The sequence below is a fragment of the Bactrocera latifrons genome, unplaced genomic scaffold (genome assembly GCF_001853355.1).
Source record: "Bactrocera latifrons isolate USDA-ARS-PBARC rearing strain unplaced genomic scaffold, ASM185335v1 scaffold_210, whole genome shotgun sequence".
Lineage (NCBI taxonomy): Eukaryota > Metazoa > Arthropoda > Insecta > Diptera > Tephritidae > Bactrocera > Bactrocera latifrons.
In genome coordinates, this window is record NW_017535631.1 from 433,202 (window position 1) to 451,292 (window position 18,091).

Here is an 18,091-nt window from a genome sequence, read left to right on the forward strand (position 1 = left end):
AAAGTTATACTGCGGGCCGCCTAAACATATGCAATATGTTCATTTATTCCGTTCATACGCAAACTATTCATATATTCATTTTAAATGGCATGAAAAAAAAACTTATCATAAAGTTCACCGTTATTTCGCCAACGATTGCGTGTACACGATTATTTGTACCGATTATCATGCCTCACTTACGTGTACAGGCGGCGTCGGCGAGATATTTTGGAAATCGCGATTGAGGGCAGGCAAGCCGGCGCGAGACCAAGAATGCGAACAAAAAGAAATGATTTGTGTTAAATATTCAAAAAATAAACATATTATTGATGTGCATAAATGCCGGCAGATATTAAATAAATTTATTGACGTTATTTGTGTTGTTGACAAATATTCTCGTATCTATTTAGCCCAGTAAAGAAACGCTAATTATTCCATGCACTTTTGTGCTTATTTCTTTTCAGTTCAAAATTATACGAACAATACTCCGTTTGGAAGGCAACCTTAAGCCGCTGGAGACGCCGATAGCCATAAGCGACCAATGAGGGTTGGAAAATCGCGAGGCCTACGAGAGTTTGGAAGCTGCTAATGGAAGCTTGTGCCGTCCGCTGGACTACACCGGTTACTGGGAAGTCATAAGAGAGAGAGAGTCGCAGAGCATGTGTTCCATTTTTCATAATCGCATCAACTATCGCGGTTTGCGCAGCAATTCGAGTGGTAGCAATAGTAGCGGCAGCATTAGCAACTTGAGCAAAGAACTGGATGCCGATCGCAATAATAATGGCGGTAGCGGTGGCGCTGGCGGCGCTGTTGTGGGCAGCGACGAACGCACTGAGCAGAACGGCGACGATGCGACTTCTGGGGATGAACGCAAGGTGGACAACCGTTTGCCTTTGAAGAGCGCCAATTCTACGCCCGACAGCGCGGTCGTCGACGAGAACGTCGATCCCCATTGCAATATGCGTGCGGCCAGCGTAGAACTGGCGGAGCAACGTAGCAGTGTGGAAGAGCGCGATGAAGGCGAGGACGAGTCGGAGGAGTTGGCGGGCGACAGCAATGAGGCGTTGGATTTGTCTGTGCTGCCRAGCAATCGACTGCCCGGTAGCGGTCACGTGGCATTGGAGGCTTTACAACACACCAAAGTGGCGGTGGCRCAATTTGCCGCCTCAGCGCTMAGCGGCGCACAAAATTACGGCGAAGCGATGAACGAGCTGGCGATGGTGCAATCGACGATACTGAACGTGCAACGGCAACATCTAATGCAACTGCAGCTAATACAACATCTGCAGAGTCAACTGAAGCGCGCTGGCGATCTGACAATGGATGCCGAGCAGCTGGAAGAGCAACCGCTAGCAGATGAGTCCGAGCCAAAGCGTAAATACTTGCAAACGCCACCGGCGGAAGCGGAGGAGAAGCTGGCGGAAGCTGTAGCTACAAGTGTGGCATTGAATGCAGCAAGTGCGCAAAACGACTTGAAAGCCAATGAGCCGTTCAGCGTGTCGCGGACGCCATCTGCGTTAAATGAAGAGAACACAAAGACTGAAGAGAGAACAAATAAGAAGGCGAAGGAGCCGGCGTTAAAGCATGCCAGAACTGAGGAAGCTAGTAATACAGGCAGTACTAGTCTGGGTGCTGTTGCACATAGCACCAGCAATTATCAACCCTTGATGTGYGATATTAGCTCCTCGCTCGCTTCTAGTATTATCACGAATCATGATCCATCGCCTGCACCGAATGAGATGAACTGCTTGGAGATGTTGCAACGCCGCACCGAGGAGGTGCTCGATTCGGCCTCACAAAGCTTGCATGCCTCACACCTACAAGACGAGTATGAGTACGCGCAGAAGGATGCGCAGGGTCGTGGTGAGATATTTAAACACCGCTGCAAATATTGTGGTAAGATCTTCGGCTCCTTCTCGGCACTGCAGATACACTTGCGCTCACACACTGGCGAGCGACCTTTTCACTGCAACGTCTGCGGCAGCAAATTTACAACSAAGGGCAATCTGAAGGTTCACTATCAACGGCACACACAGATATTTCCGCCCATGTTGCTGGCGCCTGGACCGGGTGGTGCTGTTGTGGAACAGTTTCCAACTTATGGCGCACCAGCTGGCGGTCCGCTAATGTCAGCTGTGACACCAGTGAGATTATCTGCGCCAGCAGATGACAGCAAGCAGCTGAGTTGTGAAGATCCGCCACAAATTGCACGCAAAGAAAAGCATGAGGAACACGCAAAAATCGCAATAAGCAATCGTGTGAGTAAGCCGGAAGCGCCAAATTCACCTATTGACACGCCGCAAGACCTAAGCAAGCCRCACCATTCGCCTGTGTTGCATGAACACCCGTCTCCTCTCGAGCCGCCAAAGTCACCAAAGACCTCACCRCTATTGAAACCAAGCACAGAGACAAAGCTTGAGAAACCGGAACGCACGAGCAGTCAAAACCCGCCACAAACCAATCAGCATGCGTCCAAGCGTAGCAGTAGTGCGCGGAAACGTAACTCACACGCCAATRCGTCACATGSCGGCGYYAGCGAAACGCGTAAGCCACATGCACACGACAAGTGCGAACGCGAGCGCGAACGCATGCTGGAAGGTGGTGAGTTTCTGCACAAATCCGCATCGGCCTTACGACGCTCATCGCTGAGTCGTAACTCCAGCAATAGTGGGCTCGAGCCGCCGCATATCTCATCCGAATACTCGCTGGCGCAGATGGAACGCATTATCGACAAATCGTGGGAGGATCTCATCGAGATCGATACCACGTCGGAGACTTCGAAGCTGCAACAGCTAGTGGATAATATCGAGAACAAACTGACCGATCCGAATCAATGCATCTTCTGTCACAAAGTGATGTCCTGCCGCAGCTCATTGCAAATGCACATACGCACACATACCGGCGAGCGACCGTTTCGTTGTAAAATTTGCGGACGTGCCTTCGCCACCAAGGGTAATCTGAAGGCACACATGAGCATACACAAAATCAAACCGCCAATGCGTAGCCAATTCAAATGTCCCGTCTGTCATCAGAAGTTCTCGAATGGCGTCATAYTGCAACAACACATACGCATACACACGATCGACGACGGCAGCGGCGCTTTGGTCGGCCTACCGGGGGTCAATATAAATGGTGSCATGCTAGGCGCATTTTCACTGCCAATGGGCGCACTGCCACCGGGTACACCCAACACAGCTGAGGCGGTGGCGGAACATAATGCACGCATGAAGGCGCACATGGATGCCGCGATTGAGGACCAAAACTCGAATAAGTCAATGGGCACATCGGATAACTTTGATTTCTCCACGACATCCGATTACTCCGGTCAGCGTTCGGAATCGTCGCAAGGTGATTTCGATGATTTTATGACCATGGACAGCACCGATGACTCACGTGAAAACACGAGCTCCTTAACGCCATTTGATCGTCGTTTAGCGGACGATTACGCCGACGAACGCATGCATGAGTCCGGCGAACGTGGCGATGCTGCTGAGCTACCCAATCCGATGGCTGCCATGGCCGCTGCAGCGGCTATGGACCTCTCGGCACGTGGTTTCCCCGCTAATGGCGTGACGCAGAAGGCGCTCGAACATCATCTACCCATGTTGGGTATGTCACCGAATTTTCTGCTGATGGCAGCGGCGCGCGAAGAGATGCAAATGTTGGGCGCGCATGCCAAGTTTCCGCTATTGCCTTTCGGACCGCTGGGATTTATGGGTAAGTGTTGTCGCTCTTCGAAGCGGAAWTGTATGGGAAAGTGTTGAATATAATATTATATATATGTATGTTCTTTGAAAGGGTTAAAGTTGTTTTACATTTTTTGTGCACAATTTAAGAAGGGTAAAATTCCATTACAAAGTCATCTTCATTTCGCTTGCCGCTCAGTAGTTTCAGCTGGTAGAAGCAGTGTCAGCAGTACTGAACTTTTGTTGTTTGCTACAGGGAAAAGCAGTGTTCTTAATTAACACGCGCATTAACTCGGTCCTCAAGCTATTTTTCTTCGTCTGTTTAACAGAACTTTTTATTCTTGCTTATTTCCTCCCCACAATTCTTTGTTTGCCTCACGCTGTCTCTACAATTCAATACAATAAACTTCATTCGATTCGCGCTAGCTCGTATTTCTTGTCATTTTCGGTCTGTCAAGTGACACATCTGCAGCGAAAATGACAAAGACTTCGCGTCTGTGCCCTTTGACCTCGGCGCTGTGACAAGTAGCGCGTTTGGCGTTCAATATGCGCGGCATAATTCAATTTATGGACGCGTAAATAGCGTCTTTGCGAGCAGGAAATCACTGCCAGTGCTTGTGTAGTGCGAAAAACGAACGCTTGTTTGCGGCCGATGGAGATTTCGTTTCATTTCGATAGCGTTGACGCATGAATCAATCGCGCTGTTGGCTCTAGTGGCGCTATTTTGGTATAAACTGGTATTCTTCTTGTTTGGTTTATATAACAGATCTCATTTTATTGCGTACGCAATAATTTAAATATAAATAAAAAACATMTGTAAGCATGTTCAGCGCTTTTGCAAAGTCTATTTTGACGGCCATTTCTCATTTCGCCGATTTCATGTCACAACTCTTTCTCGTTGAATAAAATTTATGGTCATTGAAAATATTTTTGCTCGGGAAATTAATGCCTCAGATGTTCCTCATACATCACACAGGGATATATTTATAAGGGAAACATCTATTTAAAAATAAGTGCCTAGGTCTCGGTTTATCAACTTTTCTGCCATCTCGAATGTTTCCATTTCAATTTGTACTTGTTTAAGACGAAGGTCCGTTGCCAAAACTGGCTCCTTTTTGCGAMGAAACTAATTGTAGTGAATTAGATACAGATTTCAGGAAAGAATTTGTCGGTAAAGCTTTAAGGGGGAGCCTGTTTTTGAGGCTTCAAAAAATCGATTTTTTTTTTTTTGTTTGTTAAATCTGTTAAAAATAGTCTCTATGTCCCCAAAGTTATAGTTGAGAGTTCGAAATATTTTCGAAGCTTGWAGGGAATTGTTTGAAGCTTGTAAACCTTAAACATTCATTCAAAAATTACAATCGCATACGAAGCTACGCCACGTAATTAGTCACTCACAGCGTCTTGACTTGACGATGGAAAATTGGAAATGGAGAGTATCTACTATTGGCCAGAATCTTCTTTACATGTGAGCATCATAGCTGTGGTTTCTGAAATCCCTGGCATTCACATAAGATCTCTTACCGGCCTTCGGAACGACATTTCCTACATCTGAGACCTCGGATTATTTCCAAATATAACACATTTCGCCTAGATGGATTCCGGGGACTTGAATGGTTTGAAGAGGTGGTACTCGTTCAGAAAATCTATCCTAATCTAGTCTTCCTCTGTTTCTTGATTCCTTAAAAAGCGGTTCTTGATATAAGTTCTAGAATACTGTTCTTAGGCATTCAAAGTCGAACTTGTACCTTTAAAATTAAGACAAAAGGAAAACTGCGTCGATCGGATAGGAACTGGTGATCTTCCAATAGACAGATATGGACCCCAATAGATAATTTGCCTCATATAAGAAAACCTCGAAGGTTTTATGGGTTAAGGGCGAAACTCTGGTATTTAGGCTCTAGAAAAAGTATGGATAAATCGTACGTTAGGGTTTCAAGATAAGGTGGATYAGGATACAATTATTTGGTGCAGAAAAGTTTTAGTTAAAGTTGGATATTAATTTTGAATATTACCAAACTTGGAATTTAATAAAAACTATATAAATTATTGTTCTGAAATTAATTGTACTCTTACTTTAACTGAAAGCCTTCTTAATTGAGCTATTTCTTGTATGCCCTTACTAGGTCTACATCCACAGACGCATTTGTGTAATGTGTGCTTTAAGATCTTCCCCAATTCGGCCGCATTGGAGCGTCACACGCATAGCGAACATACCAAAGATGTTGCTAATAGCACAACAACAACAACGACGACAACCACACCAACAGCATTAACTAATTCGTCAGCTACAACAACAACGACTACCCATTCGGACAMCAAGAGCAACAATACAGCGACAACAAGTGCCACCGCGGCAGTGCATGACTCAAGTCGTTCCGCGAATTGCGATGGAGCATCACCGCCAGCATATAATGCGAAGGTGAGTGGTAAATATGAAAAGCGGATAAATTGGGGGAATAAGCGCGAGTGTGAGTTTTGCTAACTAATGTAACTCATAAATTTCGCAATATTTCATACTAATTACCAACCGTGAACTAAATAAAAGACGATAGGAAGGTTAAGTTGTAGGTATATATGTAAGTATACAAAGTTGTGTACCCAGCAAGCAAGAATTGAGGGTTCGAATAAATTTGRTTCACAAGTAAATTTTATATTTTTTAAATTGTTATATAGAGACATTAAGATAAAACTTGGCCATATTTCTGTTAAGACATATTTTTTCCTTGTTTGAAAATCTTTTCTATTTTACGAGATATCTTCACGAAATTTTACAAAACATATTGTATACGGCAATGCTATAATTTGCAAAGAAATTGTTTCGATCCGATCACTATAGCATATAGTCGTCATACAAACTGAACGATCGGAATCAAGTGCTTGTATGAAAAACTTTTTTATTTGAAGAGGTCTCTGCAAGAAATTTGGCTAGAGTTATTGTCTAAAATAGCGAAGTAATCTGCAGAGAAATTGCTTCGATCAGACAACTATAGCTTATAGCTGCCATGCAAACTGACAGATCCAAATTAAGTCCTTGTATGGAAAACTATTTTATCTGTCGAGATATCTTTACAAAATTTGGTATACATTATAGTACATGGCAATGCTACAATCTCCAAAGAAATTGTTCTGATCGGACAACTATGGCTTTTAGCTGCCACACAAATTGACCGATCAAAATGAAGTTAAAGATTTATTGCCATGTTCAAACTGCTACTTTTCAGTTTACTTGGAAACAATATATATAACTTTTCCGATAATTATATTATTATATATCATATCACAATTTCCTGATGGGATGGTTGCCCAACCAAATGAATCCCATATTCGCCTCATTGAAATAATAATTTTCAYAAATTTGTTGCTCATTGGGTATCAATGAACGCTGGGTTTTGCCACTACGCATATAATTCATGTGAATATTAACAAATGACAGCTGACAGCAAGTCGGCCTAACGTCATTATTTGTCAGCGTCCATACATATGCCAATATATTATTGGTGTTATTGTGGTTTTTTGCCAAATGAGCTTTGTGTTGCATGTTGCTAATAAACGTCATTACGAACCATTAATTAAAATGTGCTTATACTTCACATAGAAAGGTATAAAAATAATGACAACAAAATGAATATATATGTAAGTATATTAGAWATGCGTGTATGTGAGTATAAAAAAACAACAAATTATGCTATTCTAACTAGTCTGAAGCAATCTATTTGTAGCTGTGAGCTACTTTCATTTTCTTTCCTTAATTTTCTTCTCTATTAAGCTCTTATTAATACAACTTTGCCGCAACTATTAATGTTTACTCTTTTTATTATTTTCTGAGCATAGTAGCTACTTGTTTGTGCTGCAGTTTAGCAGTAGAAAGCTATGTAGGGCAGTTTCTTGGGCGTAGTTGACGAGTTATGCTTTCAGCTGTATTTGAAACGACGCAGAGAAGATGCTTGCGGTAAATTATTAATTGTTATTAGTGCTGAAATCAGACTTATTTCTGACTTAGCATTTAAGGTCAAACTACTACCGATCAATTTTCGTGTAGATTTRGCCTCTGGAGGTCGTTTTTAAGTCTCCCAAAACATCTGCTAGCATTAATGCGCTCTATTTCGCTTGACAGTCTTATCCATAACCGAAATGTCCTGCTGGAACTCTTCACCTTTTTTGTCACTCACAACACTTAAATATTCCGAAAAGAAATGCAGATGAGACCCTAGCATATGTTCCTCTAAGGCCACATTACACTACTTTAAGTAACATTATAAGTTCGTTAATTAAGTCTTTATAACATCTTTAGGCATGTTTTCCGGATCATGCAGTTTTACTTCAAAGCTCCTTATCCAGTTGCCGTATTCGTGAACCTTCAAATATTACCTCATTAATTTTTAAATAAGTTCTGAAGTATAATACCTATTTTTTGACCGATTTGGAGGCTTTGCCAAAAGCAGTTCGTCACTGGGATGGGCCTGTTGACCAAAGACAAGTTTAGATAGTGGACAGWGCGTTTGGACCTGGTTTTAAAGACTTTTGTTTGAGTCGAACAGAAATAATGATCACTTATTCTTTGGTTCGGTCCAAATCATTGGTGTAGCAAATGGCATATGGCTAGGTGCTTATCTGTCGACAGGTTCGGATCATAAGGAGAGAGGTGTCAGATGTGTACATTTAGCTGGGCATGCAAWGAGGTGGTTGTCATGCGAGGACCCATAGACGATTTTGGATAAGTAGAAGTATTACCTGCAKCAGTATCCTGAGCGAAGCTGCGCAAGGGTTTTTAGTAGTCACTATGTATGAATATGGTATCCCCGCAAAACGAATATGGTTGTGTAAACTGTCGTTGAGCAATACAAAAARCTCCGTCAAGAACRGGACCAAGGACCTCTCGGACCACCAACAACAAAGTCACCTCGAAATGCAACGCTGAATAGCTTTTGCATACGGATGCTACTTCGGACGGAGAAGGCAATTAAGAAGTAAAGTCCTATCTCTTCGAACAAATACCAAATTCTATAAGTCACTCAACATCCCCGTCCTGCTATTTGGTACAGAGACATGGACGATGACAAAATCTGATGAATCGGCTTTACGAGTTTTCGAGGGAAAGGTTCTGCAGCAAATTATGGTATTGCRCATTGGCAAAGGCAAATACCACAGCCGATAGAACTATGAGCTGTAAGAGATAAAACACGACATTGACATAGTGCAGCGAGTTAAAAGACAGCGGTTCCGCTGGCTAGCTCATGTCGTCCGAATGGATGGAAACACTCCCGCTCTGAGAGTATTCGAGTACCCGCCTGTGGGAATGAAGGGAAAAAGAAGACCTCAACTCCGTTGGAATTGGCGCCAAACAATAAAAAGCATGAACGACTGGCGCGCTGYTGTAAACTTGACTATAACCGTGTAAGCGATGTCTACGCAAATAAAGAAGAAGAAAAATGGAATATRGCAAATAGCCAAATTATTGTTGTTTTATGTCAAAATACCTATATGCTTCGTACTAATATCTGTTATACAATGGTTTGCTAATGAATTAACTCCAATCATGAATGAAGTCGATTTTTCATTACTTAACTAATTAATAATTGCTAAATACTAGTGAATTCTCTGTAGTACAAAATAAATTGTAACTGMTATTCACATCGATTATGACTTATTAAAAAGAGTGAGTAATAAATTTTTGTCTCAATTAGTCACCTCTACATCAGAGACAACAATTATGATTAATAAATAATTGCTTAAAAGTTTTCCCACAAGTAATAATTATTAGAACACTTACCATTAGTCACTTATAAAGAGGGAAAAATAATATAATAATATATAATAGAAAACAATTTTACGGTWTCATTATATTTGCAAATATGCTAAGTATTTGGCAGAACGGACGCAGAARTTCRCACGATTCGTATATATAATMTAAGTAARTACATATGTACATACATACATGCGCATAAGTGCATACCCTGCAGGAAAATGAAATCAAAAATGCTTTGCGAGCACTTAGTGAACTAACGCGAAGTCGTCAAAAGCTCACCAGTTGACAATTAGGCAACCTCCCGCACTCATAAGGGCTAGTAAATATTTCATTGAATGTCTCTCAGCGGCGGCCTTTTCGGCTGATTTTCACAATTTCGGAAATRTAGCAAACGAGAGGCATATACCGAAGCCTTCTCAAAATGATAAACTATTTTCCATTTCCGCAACTGACTTAGCTTTAATACAAAAATTCATATGCCAGCCGCTAAAGATGCATATTAGAAAACTACGCCGGAAATATATATCAAAGAATTTAGCTGCTCTCGCCAAGAGGTATTTTATTGTCAAAATAAACAATTTTTAAATATCTTATGTGTTCAAAATTTGGCTATAATTTGCTTTGAAATTGTACAGAGGCATCAAAATGCATAATGAGCGTTGGARCGCGTTACTAATTTTGAAGATTTAGTGGTGGGTAAGAAAATGATGACAGTACTTTGGCGAATTCTAAAAATTTGACTAATAAAATCGAAATGTTTATATTTACTATGTACTTATACTTCGTGTTATAATCAGTAGTGAGGAGACTTAGCAAAGCCAACAACCCGAAAGCAAACAAAGGGTAATTGAACGCAGTATAGGTTTGCTGATCGTGCAAATGTAAGCAAAGGGGTGATTGAACCGTGATCTGACTAAAGTTCATTGAAAGCAGGAAAGGTTGGTGACTTGGCTAATACGAAAGGGTCATTTCCATCGTAAAAGTGTCATTTACCTTAAGGGGTATTGATGTGGCTTAATAATAGAAAAGGGGTCATTAACCTCGGAAGGGGTTGTTGATTTGACTAAATGTAAGAAAAGGAGTCATTAAATATTGAACTCATCTAAGGTTGATTGACCTCAGAAACGGTTGTTAACCTCGCTAAAGGTAAACAAAAGTGTCATTGATCTCAGGAATTGTTGACTTCGAAAGTTGTCCACAAAGGCCTCATTAACTTCACAAAAACCCATTGATAAAAATCCATTCTCTAAGATTCTTTGAAGAAATTATATAATAAAATTTGATTTTTTGGACCCAAAACTGTGATTTGTAAATAATTTTTTTCATATTTTTTTTTATGACGTAAACTAAAAACATTCCTACAATAACTACAACATAACGAAAATAACCTATAAATTCCCCCGTTTCTAAGAACAACTGTAGTCCCGGAATTTGGCGCGTTTAGCGAAAATGTTGCACTTTTCATGACACTTCATTTCTGCATATGAAAAATGACATATTCACGATCATTTGTTGCAACAACACTAATACTGCTAAAATTAATAGAATTTAAAAAAGAGGGGAGAGAAGTAAACTCAAGGAGTCGAGTAGAACAAGTATATGTAGACACACGGTGCAAAGTTTCTTGCAAAATTAAAAGTTTTAMTTGCATTTTAAATGGAGAACAATGTGAATGTTAATGTCGAGACGCCACATTACTACAACAACAACAGCAATAGAAATCAGCAGCAAAATCTTGCGTTGTAATAATAACTTGCGAGTCGTCGCCTTATACAATTAAGTAGTTGTAATTTAATGGCATAAACAATAACAACAAAACGACAGCAACACGGTTGATTCTTCGCTGTGGCGCAGGGGCAGGTATACGAGTGAAAGTGATTTATTTGCGTTGCACTCATAAATTCTTAAAATAAAAATGACACTTTCACACCGAAATGGATGAAARATGCGTAGCAAATGTACAGTTAAGTGGAGATGTGTTATTGTAGCAACATGAAAATTAAATTCGCATAAGAGGTGCTGTATAAGTTTTGGAAGAGCTTTGACGGAAAGGAATTTTAGAGAAATTCCAAAAACAAAAAAAAAAAAAACAAACGAAGCATAAAAGGATACGTGTTTGGAGGATAAAGTTCGGGCGATTCGCGAATTAAGTATTTTCGCACATTTTAAGAATAGTACTAATACAAATTTTTTTGATTCWTTCTCAATCGATATGCGTACTTCGTGTTGTGGGCAGTATTAACGATCCGGTAAGGTTTTTAACCTTTCTAATGGTAAAAAAATGGGTCATTATTCACATAAAGGGTTGTTGATTGAGTTAAATATAAAGGAGTCATGTACCAGACCACTAAAGGTCATTGACCTCGGAAGGGTATTGTTGATTTAGCTAATTGTAAACAAAGGGGTCATAGACCTCACCAAAGTTATTGACCTCAGGAAGAGTTGTCAACTTGGCTAAATTTAAACTGAGACGTTAATCACCTTATCCGATCTCATTGACTTTAGGTATTGGTGGTGACTTGCCTAAATGCAAAAAAAATGTTCATTGAATTCACCAAAGGCACTRACCTTGGAAGGGGTTGTTGATTTGGCTAAATGTCAACAAGGGGGTTAATGACCTCATCGATTCTCACTGACTTCAGGGACTATTGGTGTCTTGCCTAAATGTAAACAAATTTAAAAACAATCTAATCAAAGTATGTTAACTTGGATAAATTTAAACAAAAATTSATCAACCTCACCAAAGGTTATTGACCTGACTAGGGTTGTCAACTTGGCAAAGCTAAACAAAGGAGTCACTGACCTTAACAAAGACTGCCAGACTGGCTAAATATAGAGAAATGGGTCATTGTAATCACCGAAGGCTTTTTTGGATATGCTAAAAGTAAGCAAAAGAATCATCGGCCTCCGACTGTGTTATTAATATCGCTGAAGATAAACAAAAGGGTTACCGATCTCATTAAACATTGTTGACTTGGTTAAAGGTATGCAAARGGATCAATGCCCTGACTTGGGCCGACATTTTCTAACCGATTTGAATGATTGTCAATAGGCGCTAACTACACTAAAGGGGAATAAATAGAAATAAAAGCGTCCATTGCACACACCAAAGACAATTGAGTTCACCAAAGGGTTTTTTATATCTTCTATYCTACTAGTTATTATATTATATATGAATCAATTTCTGAGGTATCTTATAATAAACGAATTCTTTACCTTAGACCATCTGAACCATATCATAAAATTGAAAGAAAAAAGTATGAGACATGTCAAAAATTCAACATTATCAATAGCTCTTATTGAAGTCAGAAACCCTAAAGCTCTTTGACAACGCAAAACTTCATTTTTATATTTTTCTAACCACATATTATCCGTTTTAAGAATTTTAAAGAACGGAAGAATATTGGTAAGAATCTAAAACTTACTTATATTTTTTCAAACAAAAATATTTCATTTCAGCTTTCAGTGAGCAGTAATCTATTCCCGAAACAAAACAACAGTGAAGAAGACGAAGAACCCCTTACAAATAACAGTATAACAACTATAAATAATCAAAATAGCAACACAGCTGCTAAAAACGGTAATTGTTTGACTAAGACAACACAAGCGGCTAGCCCTAATGAGTTGGAAACTAGCGARGCGTCTACACTCCACGAGCGCATTAAACAAGAGCCTGATACAGAGACCGAATGTGAGTCACAACAGTTGAAGACCAATATTTCAAGATCCTCACCTACACCAAGGACGACACCATCGCCTTTGCCACCAGCGCCAACGTTACCAATGATAACGGGCTGCATACCAGCAGCTTCACCAACCAATAGCACACTGGAGCAACAAAGCGGTTCTGCGTCAACACATTCACCCTTCGAGCTCGCTGTACATCCACATTTGGCCTTGCCGCACAACAACGCCGAACAATCGCTGATGCAAATGCAATTGCGTAAGTACTCGCATTAACCGGTGTCCTAGGTCCACAATGCCACACACTACCTTCCTCCTTTTAATGTGTTCCGATTTTCCTGTTGAGCCGACATCTAAACTGTGTGGCAATCTGCACAATTTATTGTTTTTTATTGTACTCGTATTCCTTCCCGATTCTAACGCGTTTAGTATCCTCACTTCCGCATGATACCATGCAAACCATGCAACTGCATTATGGCAACGCCCATTACCATCACCACTATCATCACCACCACCACCAACAACAACAACAACAACAACAACCACATCAACAACACCCGCCATCGCATCCACACCAACAACCACAACAACAATTGTCACATAAATCTTTGCTGCCCGCAGATGCACATCGTTTTCCGGCGAGCCCATTGGACTTTCAACAGGCGCTGATGTCGGTCGGTCCACCGAGCTTGAGTGCGGACGCTGCCGCCGCCGCGAATCAGAAGCATTTCTGTCACGTGTGTCGACGAAACTTTAGTTCGAGTTCGGCGCTTCAGATCCATATGCGTACGCATACTGGGGACAAGCCGTTCCAGTGCAATGTGTGTCAGAAGGCCTTCACAACCAAAGGAAATTTGAAGGTAAGTGCAACTGGCGTGCTTAATGTCTTAATTCTTAAGTCTCGGTTCGAAGTTGTGAAATTGGGGTTTCCAGTTCCTAAAAACTGTGGAATGTAATTAGTTAGATATTACTTAGTGGGTAAAAGCTAGGCTAAAGTGCTTGCTACATAGAAGAGAGGGCTTGTTTTCTTCGACAGGATGGTTGTTTGAATGCTTAGACAGGTCCCTCGAACTCAATTAAATAGRAAATATCGCCTTTATATCAGCGAAAATTATAGCCGATTATTCTCTGAAAGAAATGTGAACTACGGCTTGRCATTAGCGTCAGTTMMTAAAGTTCCTWGGACATTTATAGGGCCGAGGYTTARGAATAATTTTCCTAAACCTTTTTCYTTAAAACCAATTTGGAGTAKKGTTTCGTGGAAAGTATCTGTAGATCCCCTCTAATATTTGTGTAGAACGATTAAGGAAACGTTTTCATTTTTAAACCYCATATAAAATACGTTGAAACTCTAATCCCATATTCGAAATATTTGAAACCAATTTCYCCCCTTTTTTCATCCTTTCCAAATAGGTCCATATGGGCACACATATGTGGACGAATCCCACATCCCGGCGTGGTAGACGCATGTCACTTGAATTACCCTTACATCGTCCTGGAAGTATACCGAGTGAGACCGATTTCATGCAAAGACGTCCAGAACTGTTTTTCCCATATTTGCCGCCATTTTTCAATGGATTACCGCCAAAGGTAAGTACCGAGGTTTTACTATATCTCTAAGAATATATAAATAAAAGATTATTGATAAGAAATACGTGTGGAAGACTGTAACTAAAATGCATTCAACACAAGCAATCCCTGAAACCTAATTTTTTCCATTAACTTATGTAAATATCTCTGGTAACACCCGCATACAGCCTGGTGATCTAAGTCCTGGCGCATTTCCGAATCTAACACCACCACATTTTCCGAATGGCGCAAATGCTGGCAAATATCCACCCGGACTCTTAGGTTTGCCACCATTTCTGGCACCACCTTATAATTTCCCGGGCATGACAACGCAGTCACATGGCGATAACAGTAAATCCCCCACACCAACAAGAGATGACAACAGACATTTGGAGAGCCCTTCGCGCGGCTCAGCTTTAGATACGACAGCGCCTTGGCATATGTTAGGAAAAATTAAAACTGAGAACAATCAAAATGACGAATTGTCAACAACGCCGACGAGTAGTTGTAATCAAATCGATGAGATGCACAACGAAGTGCAACATATAGTGGATTAGATGTGAAGATTTAGGTCTCCAAATTGTTAAGATGGAATAGTAGACTTTCTAACTTGTGAGCGYTAGCAGAGTTGTGGGTTGAAAAGTAATTGGTGAAGGCGCAAAAATCGCAAAAGTATAATTTCTTTCCCTTAAATTCCAAAAATAGATAATTTCACTCTAGAACAAGAGAAGAAGTTTTGACAACTTTAAGAATTTTATGCTCGAGTAAGTGTGGTTCATCTTTTACAAAATAGTAGATATATTTAATTTTCATCCGTGATATTGGTTCAACCAAACTAAAAAATATATTTTCTGYATAATAAATGTCTTCGTCACTTATTAACATTCTTGGTAAGCTTCTTTCTCCACGGTACCATCTAAGCAATATTTCTTTAAAAGCTTTTAATCGAAAAATCGTTGGTCATTATCTTTCTATATGGACTTCTAATCGCAGGCAAAAATGAAAGGCATATTTGTTGAAAGAAAAACTTTTTATTTTGTGGTACTGAAAATTCATTTTGAGGACAATATAAGGCTTACGTTTGAAATGGTTGAGGCCTAAACCAAGTACTGGACCTTAGAAGACAGCAAAACGCCTTGTCGCCAACACAAATTTACTCAGTCTTTTAGTTTCTATTCGCATTAGCTCGGTGAGATATCTGAARCAGTGAGCTACCAAGTGTTTCGAGATTTGATCCTGCAAATGCGGTCAATCTAGAAGAAAGTGTTGAAGTGTTCCATTTGCTTTCATACAGCTTCTGCAGCTGGCACACCGTAAAATGCCCATCGGGAAATRGTCTGTTAGAATTCCCACAACTAGGCAGATGSTGRCCTTATTAAGTGCAAAAAGCTYACTAGATCTCTTACGATCGMTCTTGCACCAAAAGAATCTTGCGACAGCACATAAACCGATAGTAGTTCAGCGGCAACCAAGTACCTGCGAAGCCGAGCTATCCAGTTGTAGAACACAAGAGAAGCCACGAGCCCCGGCCCGTTCCCATTTTATTGATATCAAAGCTGGAGTATCTATCTTTGCCAGCTCATCAGTTTTACAGTGAGGTGGGATTCCGCTGTGGTTTGCCATTCGTAGTAATCCTTTACAACGGAACTCCATTTCATTGGTAACAAGGTTAGGCATTATTTAGTCGGCCGTGAATGCACGACGGTTGCACTCTGAAGCAGTAAATGTACCGTTATATTATTGACAGCAACTGCGACTTAAAAAACACTGTAATAGTCATGCAATCTGAGGTTGAAATTGATAGAAATATTCTGCGGGAATATACTGTCCAGAGTTACACATAAGGTAACTTTTTAAGTTGCCTGACCACTGCAGTATATTTCAAGCTGAGGTCTCTRCTATTTCGAAGGCATCGATGGCAATGAAATAGTGGACCAAGATTGGATTGCCAAGAATGGTGTACGGCTAACATCCRAAAMTCCATGCATTCTCTATACGACGATCTCGACAGAAGCAGAAGAAGGTAGATTGGAAGTACATAAAATTTCTATTGACACTCGATAGAAGAGACAATAGGAAAATGGTGGAAATACTAACTATGCTGTAAACATCTGGGATCCTCGCGGTATAATACACTGGAGTAAGTATGAATAGTGAGACAGCAGATTCTGTTAAAATTTTCTTGAAGCGCAGGCATCCGAATGGATGACTACTCCTCTTGGACCTTGCAACTTGACTCCATTTGAGATCACAAAGGAGCAAAAGTGGTCTATGCGTGGCTTATTGGTCTACCAGATTAACCTAACCTAGGTTTCGCCACCACTCAAAGACCCCATAAATAAAAAGGGATTGACTATGATGTCGAAAAGAGAACTAAAGGAACTAGTTTCGGTGAGAGACTCCACCTTTTGTCAATGGCTCCTCTGCAGCAGTATAAGACTATCAATGTCTTTAAGCTTCTATGGCAGCTTCCTATCTTGGACGAGGTCTAAATACTTCACTGATCTCGAATCTCCTATTAACAAGGCAATGTCAGCGTTATTTAGGCTAATAGCAACATCACTTCCTTAGCTAGATAATGGGAAGCAAAAGTTCTGTATTCTCTCTTATTTTATCACAGTATACCTGTATACATAAGATTGGGCCCAAAAACTTTTTTATCGCAGCACGACTTACGAATTTCGATGCCTTTTTTAACAAAAATACCCAGCTTAAGCCTTTTCAACCCACTTTCAACTAACTATTAATAAGGCACGTTAACCTCAAGCGTAAAATGTGAATGTAAAATGAAATTTTTATGAGTAGTTAAAGTGAAAACATGGTTTTTGTGGAGTACATATCGTAAAAAAGTAAAAATGCTTAATAATCATTGCTAAATTATGAACTTATGAATATTGTAATTAAAACAAAATTAAACAAAAAATCAATACTGAAGRTAATTTGTGGCTAAAAAGTTCAGCATAGATATGCTATGGCATAAAATAAGGAAATAAAGTTAGGGCTTAGAATTTAAAGCAAGCGAATTAGTTTTAGGTTAAAGGGGCAAGGAGAAACTAATTAAAAAATAATAATTTAATAAAAATTAGTGTGAGACGCATGTATGCATTTAAGTGGCATTAACTTACTGTACAGTTAGCATGTAATAGGTATATATATATATATAYGATTATTATAAAGAAAMTAAATACTTTAGTACTTAGCAATTAATTTATGTAGTCAAGAWAGAAAGTGGCAATTATCAGCAACGATTTGTGGCTAAGCAAAAACGTTAAATTTAAGTCAATACATACATACATACAAACACACATCATGAATGTGAAAAACGCGTGCAATGCAATTTATAAATAGTATGTAATGTAAAAAAAATGAAGTGCGAAATAATAAAAAAAAAAAAATATTTAAAATAAAAATGAATTATTAAAATAAA

The 18,091-nt window shown here is 39.9% G+C and overlaps 1 protein-coding gene across 2 annotated transcripts; it reads left to right on the forward strand.

The window, feature by feature from the left end:
* The first annotated feature begins 453 nt into the window (after positions 1-453).
* Positions 454-18,048, forward strand: LOC108968369 (homeotic protein spalt-major). 2 transcript variants are annotated; one of them, XM_018932357.1, is made up of 6 exons: positions 454-3,696; positions 5,789-6,084; positions 12,871-13,354; positions 13,525-13,955; positions 14,509-14,685; positions 14,853-18,048. In XM_018932357.1, exons 1-6 carry the CDS (start codon positions 639-641, stop codon positions 15,219-15,221), a joined length of 4,815 nt encoding a protein of 1,604 aa, XP_018787902.1. In that variant the 5' UTR covers positions 454-638; the 3' UTR covers positions 15,222-18,048. The 2 variants fall into 2 exon arrangements, with proteins under 2 accessions (XP_018787902.1, XP_018787903.1); XM_018932358.1 differs by having other exon boundaries at positions 13,717-13,955.
* The last annotated feature ends 43 nt before the right edge of the window (positions 18,049-18,091 follow it).